The following is a 9,338-nucleotide window of genomic DNA, read 5'->3' on the forward strand; positions in this document are numbered from 1 at the left end:
AATAATTATCCAAACAAAACAACGAACTAAAGGAAAAGAACGCTTGGCTTCGAGCAAAAGTGACTAACAGATAGTATGTTTCGGCGAAAGTCTTCAACAAAAATTCATCGATCTCTATATTGACTGAATGTGCTCCAAATTCTTCACTGCTCACACTAATATCAGATGCTTCATCGGATTCATATTATGAACGATTGGAGAGAAGATAGAATTCTTTGTGGTGGGAAAGGTGGTGGAATACCTAAGGCGATAACATCCTTAGTGGTGGAATAGCTAATGATACCTTTGATTAAAGTGACATTTGAACATGGTGGAGTGATCACTCAAAGAGTAGAAGAGTTAGTAGATTGTGAAGGAGATTGCTGTAACTTTGGAGAGGAAGTGAAGAGTCGAATACAAGCTTCTTTCAAAATGTCTGAATTAGTCTCTGAATTTTCAGGGATATCAGAACAATCTTTCTTCTAATTATTAAGAAGGTGGTAGGCTTCAATGTCTATTTATCATTTTAGAGACATGAAGTGTAGGTTTGGAAACGATAAAAATCTGAATAAACGGCTGAGAAGACCAAATATTATTTGTTTGCATAGCCCGAAGGTCCTTCTTGAATAAAAAAAAAACATTAACTTATGCAACTTATCATGTAAAGAAATAAAATTCAATTCAACATCTTTGGCCATATGATCATTTCAGTCTCCATCTTTGGGGAGATCTAAACTTGACCAAATGAATAGTCTTGGAGACATCCTAACTTCCTAATGAAAAAAAATGTGCACTGGATTTTGCAACAATTGAATTAGCTCAAATAAGATGTGTGGTATAGAGGGGATCTGTCAGCTTGTTCTTCATATATCTAATAAAAATCATGTCATTTTCATATCAAATGCAAAAGTAGAGGTTACAGGTACAACAACTCATCACCTACATGTAAATGGATTGCGGCGGCAGTTGGAGCGGATGGGGGAGGAGGGAAAATGATGAACTAGTTGATGGGAGGAGGAGAAAGAAAGAAGAAAAAAAAAGGGAATGGGAAACGGTGGTCGAAGACGACATAAAAATGATATTGGGAACCGATGGGGAGGAGTGGCTAGGGTTTAAAGAAGAAAATTGAAGAGATTGCGACCAGACGATGCCTGAAAAAACCAATATGGAGGTGACTAAGGTTAAAAGAAAACAAAGGCAGGATGATTGAGGGGTGACAAAACTTCGGAGGAAGATGTTTGGCATGCGACAAACAGAAACAACAGGGACTGGCGACCGAAGCTGACCAGTCAGATGCATCTTCAGTGGTCTGAGGCTAAACGGTATGGTGACCAGAATTTTGGAAACGAAAGGGTTAGGAGGAGAGAGGAGAGAGGAGAGAGCGAACTCCAAGAAGGGAAGGGTCTTTTAATCCTAATACTAATTAATCAAAGAAACCAATCCTAATCCTAATTAACCAAGAAAATAATCCTTATACTTATTAATTAAGTAATTGACCAAGATACCCTACTACATCATAATTACCCTTTTGATGTTATTTATATTAATTAGGATGTTTCACATTGCTTACATCGCTGACATTGCATTATTAAGATTTTGGTTTGGTTTTTATTTTTTTAACTACTTGGAGTTGTTATATAGCCTTTCAACTTTTTTTTTATTTTAATTATTCTTTTTCATTAATCAATGAAATATTCATATTTGGATTAATTAACTAAATCAACTGTTGGATTAGCAATGACTTCATCAAATGAAATCAACTGATAATTACAAATTCTGCTGTCAGTTTTTTTAATTGAATTTATAGTGATATTTAAGAATTACCTTAATATTTGTATAGGCCTCGGCTCCTATTTTGGGTCTATCTGAAACTTCCTCAAACTCCGAGGACTCGGAAGTTGAACCAGATGAAAGTGATAATATGATGGATTCGTCTATAGAGAGGGTTTTTCTGACTGGTTCTCTTGATGAACTTAAAGTCTGTTTCAGTTCTAGTAATCAGGTATGTCAGTAAACTTCGTTGTTTTTGAAATTTACTTCACAATATTTTTTAAAAATGTTCATTGTCATTCCCTTTTCAGCATGACCAGGACTTTGAGAAGGTCCTTCTTGCAGAAGAGAGACATTTGATTGAGTTCCGGGCAATTGGTGGTCTGGTACATAATTTTAATTTGTTTGTTTATTTACCTATATTCTATGTATGTTTTTCAGATTCTCTTCTAAGTGATACATTTGTGCAAAATAGGTTGAGTTGTCGATTAGGTCAGATGACATGTTCATTGGCACTATACTGAAGTCTTTGGAAATTGAAGACTTAGTTTGTTCGAAGACCAGTTCTCAATCTTGTTATTTGGCAAGATCATTTGTTCATGGGGAAGAGACACCTTCGTTTTTTGACTATTCAAAAAATAAAGGTTCTGATAACAATGATTCGACTCAAATTGAAGGTGATGAGAAATTCTTCGAGGCACCTGAAACCTTGGTTGACTATGCTGATTATCAGATGCAATCACCTGGAAAAGGACTCGATTATGTAAAATCTCGAAGTTCTGTCCAATTGAAAAATTTTGCACCCCCCAGTTTTTCACGTATTGCAGGTTTGCTTCCACCTGGTGGCTCTGAAACTCATAGTGCGGATAATGAGCAACCTATTACATTAGATAATTTTGTAAAAGCTCAAATAGCATTTTATGACCAAAATTCTCCTCGGTACTATGATGTAGACAAACAGGTCTGTCCCTATCTCTCGCTCGATTATATATTATCTACTAGGATTTTGAATTTAAAATATTGAATTATTGTCCCAGGTTTCTGTTACCTTGGCTACATTGTCATTTTTCTGTCGTAGACCTACAGTTTTAGCCCTTATTGAGTTTGCCAATGCCATCAACCTTGAGGAAGAAAGTTGTGAATCATTGAGTGATAATTCATCATCAAGCATCATAAAGCATAATAGCCAAATCGAAGAGGATGAACAGATTCCAAAAAACATGGAGGATGGCATTGTGAAAGGTTTGCTAGGAAAAGGGAGGTCTAGAGTTGTATTCAGTTTAGAATTGAAGATGGCTCGTGCACAAATTTTTCTAGTGAAGGAAAATGAAAGTAATCTAGCAAGTTTGTTTCAAGACAACTTGCTTGCTAATATCAAGGTTTTGTTTCATAAGTCCCAATCTTACTCCAATAGACGTATTGAGTTTTAAACTTTGATTGTTCTTGAGATCTCTCCTTTTCTTCCTTTCAGGTGTTTCCGTCCTCTTTTAGTATTGAGGCTGCCCTTGGAAATCTGAGAATAAGTGATGATAGTCTTTCAAGCAGCCACATATATTATTGGGCATGCGATATGAGAAATCCTGGTGGCAGTTCTTTTGTTGAGGTTCGCTCTCTCTCTCTCTCTCTCTCTCTCTCTCTCTCTCTCTCTCTCTCTCTCTCTCTCTCTCTNCCGCCCTCCCTCCCTCCAACGCACATTCATATGTATGTATGAATATCTATTAATCTTACGAGCATGTAGATAGTGGCAATCTTGCATTATCATTTGTGGGACGACATTTTGTTCTTTTTATCCTTTTGGCCTATTATTATCTTACACTGTATTGATTTCCCTTTCGATTTATGATATTTCTCCTCAGTGTCTTATATAAAAAATATTTACGATTGCATGTCTTTGAGATTATATGAAAGTGAATGCATATCTCCCAATTGTTATTTGTAAAGCATAGGAGTCAAACTTCAGATCTCCTAAAATTTGTTCAGAACGAAAGTAAATTAATGGGTATTGAGGAGAATAGAAGAAACGATGAGTAGCAGTGTGTAGTACCTTGAAGATTCTGTATTTTAATATTTTCATTTTGGAATAAGGCAGAACTATGTAAAGAATATAAGTAACAGAAAAACAAAGTAACCTAAACTACAATGCAAACTAAATATCATAGGTGTGTTTACAAAACTTGTACGAATTGAAGTCTCCAGTTGGAGTTCTCTTTCTAAGCATCTACGCGGGTTATTCTTTTTCAAGATATTAGTAACGAATGGGAGAATTTCTAGTAGAGTTCTGATTTTTTCGATCTTTGTTTTGTTTTTTCTACCTGCTTTCTTCCAGTCTAACATTTTATATATATATATATATATATTTTTTTTTTTATTATTATTATTATTTTTTTTTTTTTTTTTATTTGTTGTCTTTGCTAGATAAATGACCATCTTTCTTTTCTTTCTTTCTCTAAAAGAAATAATAATAAAAAATAAAAAATAAAAAAATTCTTGTAGTATTCATCTAAAGTGAGTTAGAAATGGGATCTTCAACTTCTATAAAAATCCTGAAATTCCTCCCAAGTATACTAATAACACCTGTGAAACGACACTAAAATCACCTAATGTCGGTTGATACATGGAACACTGATCCAACCCTCTTTGATAGGAATATATAAATATGAGTTTGCTTAGTCAAAGATAACTTGAAGCATTGAACAAATGATTCAAAGATAAATGACAATGAATGGCGCAGAATGAGTTGGTATTTAAATGCTGATTGGTGTTGTCTCTGAAAAAATAGTTTGGAAGATGCTCATCATATCTTTCTTTTCTGTTAGTTGGTGGATTCTGTGTGGTTCAGACTTGTAGACATCTTTCATTTCAGTGTATATCCCGTAGACATATTAAAGTTTTTTGTACTCAGTGCTTTTGTGTGCGTGGTTTGAGAGAATAATGCAAGTATAAAAAATGTTCCTTGCATTTTACAATTTTAAGTTTTATACTATTTTATGGTGTTTCTTTTTTTGAAGTTTGCTACATATTGCAGCTCTTCTTTTCTTCGTACAATGTCGATGATGAAGATTATAATGGTTATGAATACAGTCTCCTGGGGAAGCTTTCAGAAGTACGCGTTGTGTATTTGAATCGATTCATCCAGGAGGTAATCCTTATACTGATTATTATCTTTCCATGTTTTACGCGATTCTATTATTCATAGTCATAAAATTATTTGTAGGTTGTTAGTTACTTTGTGGGTCTCGTCCCAGAAAATGCTGAGGGTGTTGTGAAGTTAAAAGATCAAGTAACAAATTCAGAGAAGTGGTTTACAACTACTGAAATAGAAGGCTCACCTGCTTTGAAGTTGGATCTTTCTCTTTCAAAGCCTATAATATTAATGCCTCGAAGGACAGACAGTCTTGAGTGAGTTTTAATGCATATGTCATCGTTTCAACATTTCATATGACATTTATATTTATTAGCGGGTATTGTCTTGCCTTTATTATAATTATTTACATGTCCTGATTTTTCTTCGGCAGTTATTTGAAGCTTGATATTGTCCACATTACCATTCAGAACACATTTCAGTGGATTTCTGGGAGTAAAACAGACATGAGCGCCGTGCATTTGGAAATTTTAACTGTAATGGTGAGTTCTATTGGGGATTTGTTTGAAAAATTGTTGATCAGCTCAATATCTGTGTAAAATGGCCTTTGAACTAATTTTGGAATGGAAAAAGGTTTCTCAAACAATTAAATTATCGGCAATTTTCTTATGTGGCGCAGAATTAGTTTTTTGAATAGCGTTAGTTTGTAACAATGTCGCAGTCTGACCACTGTATCATATTCAGATCGATGATATCAATTTAAATGTTGCCGTGGGTGCGGAATTAGGGGAAAGCATAATTGAAGATGTCAAGGGGGTTTCAGTGGTCGTCCGCAGGTCACTTCGGGATTTGTTGCACCAAATACCAAGTTTAGAAGTTGGAATTCAGGTAGCCATATCAACTATTCCATTTTTCATGAAAGTATTCTTCTACAATAAGTCTGGTTACAGATACAATTAATTTTTTTTTTTTCTCCGGCTGTCATTTTATCAGATTGAAGTGTTGAAAGCAGTTCTTTCAAACAGAGAGTACCAGATTATTACTGAATGTGCAATGTCAAATATCTCTGAGACAGCAAACGTGGTGCCTCCATTAAAAAAAATTAATGCTTCTTCAGCTGATATAATAGAACCTGCTACTCGCCAGGTTCTAGATGGGACAGAATCTGAAACAAGCGAACCGTCCTCAGTGTCAATGAAACTCTCTATAAATATTGACCTGGTTCAGTTGAGCTTACGTGCAGGAATATCAGGAGATGCATCGTTAGCCACTGTGCAGGTGTTGCATCACTAACTGAATTTTCCCTCCTGCAGCTAATTTTCAATATTAGGATCCATGTAATTCAAACATAGTTTCTAAGTAACTCTCCTAAAATGAACTCCTTATTTCATTATGGGTAGCAGTATTCAATGTTAGTTTTATTTTTTAGGAAAGGAAAGTGGATGATATATTGAATTAGAGAATAAGTACAAGAGAGGACACTTGTATAAGCGCTCGCTAGTCGTTAGGAGTAAAGAAAGGGATAAATGCAATGCATTTTTTATTTTAGGGTTCACGATACCGTGAGTAGTCAAACATCATCCATGCATTGGTCAAGCGAGGGAACACTCTTAGGGGACTATGCAGGGTTCAAAGTTCTTAGTACAAAAGACTATCCTTCACTATTTATAGAGGATGATAACGAACTAACAAAATATAATTACTATCTCAACAAGCTTTAACTTCTTTTCTTTTTTTTTTTTTTNTTTTATGAAAAGGAAATGTTAGGAAACAAACTTCATGAGTGAGGAGGAAAAAGAAAGGAAAAAAAAACAAGCAACTCAAGTAGGAGCATCACGACCAAGAAAGATGTAAAAATAAAATCAGAAACAATGAACCAACAAACTAAAGGATCTGGGGACAGCAGCAATAAGAAGCCACAAGGCTCCAACTAGACCCACCAAAATAAAATTCCGTGAGGAAGAAATCGAAGACATGAGAACATTATATTATAAATGAAGCTCATCTTTTTTAAAGAAAAGTTAAATATATTATCCCACGCTTTTTCCTTTTTATTTTTAAAGATCTTTATTCTAGGCCCATTTATCAAATATGTCCTTTTCACTTCTATAGTTCTTGTTCCACATCGAATTTTCAGCTTTTCCTTTGGTATCTCGAGTAGATTCTATATTTCATATATTGCATTGTCAATTCTTTATGTGCTCTGCTTTTAAATTGCATTTTGCAGGCTAATAAGGCATGGGTATTATACAACTCCAATACAAACGGTGAAGGTTTTCTTTCAGCAACACTCAAGGATTTCACTGTTCTTGATGAACGTGATGGAATTGAACAGGAATTCAGGCGGGCAATAGGAATTGCTAACAGCATTGGCACAGTTCAGCTGCACATACCGACTGATGAGCAGAATCAATTCACAAGTGATGCAAGTACTATAGATGAAAATGTTTCTAAAGCAGTTCCTACAATGCTTATTCTTGATGCAAAATTCACTCAGTTTTCAACATTTGTCTCGTTATCAGTTCAAAAGCCTCAACTTCTTGTTGCACTTGATTTTCTCCTGGCTGTTGTTGAATTTTTTGTTCCAACCGTTGGCAGTATATTATCAGATGAGGAAGATAAGAGCTATTTTCATGTTACTGATGCTGTTATCTTGGATCAGTCACCTTATATGCAGCCATCTTCTGAACTGCATATATCTCCTGGAAAACTATTAGTAGCAGATGATGAAAATATTGACCATTTCATCTATGATGGTAATGGTGGAGTAATGCACCTAACAGATAGAAACGGAGTTGAACTCTCAGCACCTAGTAAGGAGGCAATGATATATGTTGGGAATGGGAAGAAATTGCAGTTCAAAAACATCATTATCAAAGTATTATTCCTTGCCCATAATTTTCTGTTAACTTCTATTGTTTGCATTAAAATTTAACTTAAACAATACTTTTAACTATTGTAGGGTGGACAATTTTTGGATTCTTGTGTTTTTATGGGTACCAACAGTAGTTATTCAGCATCTAAGCAGGATGAGGTGTACTTGGAGTTGGGGGATAATGTCGTCCAGCGAAGCTCTCATGAAGTACAATCTCAAGATATCACCAGCAACAAGTCTACTGAGTATACTATTGAATTGCAGGTTGAATACTGAACTATCTTGATTAGCTCTTGCAATGTGATTTATCTATTTCCTACAGCACCAGGCTCATCGGAATAAATACAATTAATTAGTCATTGTCTTCAAAGGAGGAGGAAAACAAAAAACAATTAATTAGTCACCATCCTAGAAAGAAAAAGAATAAAAAAAAATGACATCCTAATACAAACATAAAAAGACCTAAAAATTACAAAAATTGAGGAGATGATTTTCTAATTTGATATTTGAGAATATCTTAACTTTGACATTAATTCCAACACTCATCCTCAAGGTGGGTTGTATATGTTGCAATCCCAACTTGTCATTCAAAGCTTCAAAGTTAGGTCTTGGTAATGCATGGTGTGGATACCACTCGCTGTTGGTTGGTAAGCACATAGTTAAGTTGAACTACTTCATTGTGCACTTTTTTTGAGATGAAGTGTCGATCAATTTCAACATGTTTTGTGCTACATTGTGAATTGGATTCTTTGCCATGCTTATTTCTGGCTTGATTGTCACATATTATTTGAATTGGAGATAAACAACTTTTTGCATCCATAATCCATCACACATGCCATGAGCAAGAGCTCTAAATTCTGCCTCAGCACCACTTCTTGCAACCACAAACTGCCTTTTACTTTTCCATGGTACAAGATTACCCCATACAAATGTGCAATAACCTAAGGTAGACCTTTGATTTATAATATTACCTAGCCAGTCTGCATCGGTTCTTGCAAGTATTTCTAAAAAGTAGTAATTTTCTTAAAGACATCTTCAGATATCCAAGAAATCAGTATATAATTTCCATGTGTTTTCCATTAGCATTGTCCATACATTGACCAACTATGCTGACAGCAAATACAATATTTGGGCATGTGTTCAAATATGAATTAGGCGTCCTACAAGACCGTCAACTGGCGTGCTTTCATAATTAAATCCAAGTTCCTTTTGTGAGTCTACAAGAGACTCCGTGGTTTGCACTCGAGCATCTTGGTTTTTTTTTTTTTTTTTTAAGATCTAGCTCATATTTTCTCTGCAATATAACTGTACCTTTATGATATCAAGCAACCTCCAAGAAATATTTGAGTTTTCCTAGATCTGACCTAAAATTTTTGGGCCAAGTTATTCTTCAACAACTTCAATTTCAGTTCATCATTTCTTGAAAGGATGATAGCATCTTGTACTATTAGGAGGGCATCTCTCTTTATGATCTAATTGACAATAAGGATACCCAACACTGATAACGAAAGTTGCAAATATATCAAAGGAACTTTTTAAGTTGGCATGCCTTCTAGGATCAATTTTCTTTTTACATTCGAGTGGAATATCCTTTATTTAGCTAGGTGATTTAGCACCCCCCCCCCCCCCCCC

The 9,338-nt window shown here is 35.0% G+C and overlaps 1 protein-coding gene across 1 annotated transcript in view; it reads left to right on the plus strand.

Moving 5' to 3' along the window:
- LOC111811402 overlaps positions 1-9,338 on the plus strand; it is a 77,759-nt gene that overhangs the window by 42,207 nt on the left and 26,214 nt on the right. Inside the window, exons 22-33 of the mRNA XM_023698219.1 lie at positions 1,820-1,981; positions 2,061-2,135; positions 2,225-2,710; positions 2,787-3,128; positions 3,221-3,352; positions 4,775-4,888; positions 4,964-5,148; positions 5,265-5,373; positions 5,576-5,719; positions 5,825-6,109; positions 7,059-7,709; positions 7,794-7,970. Coding sequence (XP_023553987.1) covers positions 1,820-1,981; positions 2,061-2,135; positions 2,225-2,710; positions 2,787-3,128; positions 3,221-3,352; positions 4,775-4,888; positions 4,964-5,148; positions 5,265-5,373; positions 5,576-5,719; positions 5,825-6,109; positions 7,059-7,709; positions 7,794-7,970 — 2,862 coding nt within the window. The remainder of the gene's footprint in view (positions 1-1,819; positions 1,982-2,060; positions 2,136-2,224; positions 2,711-2,786; positions 3,129-3,220; positions 3,353-4,774; positions 4,889-4,963; positions 5,149-5,264; positions 5,374-5,575; positions 5,720-5,824; positions 6,110-7,058; positions 7,710-7,793; positions 7,971-9,338) is intronic.

Source organism: Cucurbita pepo, chromosome LG15 (assembly GCF_002806865.2).
Source record: "Cucurbita pepo subsp. pepo cultivar mu-cu-16 chromosome LG15, ASM280686v2, whole genome shotgun sequence".
In the NCBI taxonomy this organism is placed as follows: domain Eukaryota; kingdom Viridiplantae; phylum Streptophyta; class Magnoliopsida; order Cucurbitales; family Cucurbitaceae; genus Cucurbita; species Cucurbita pepo.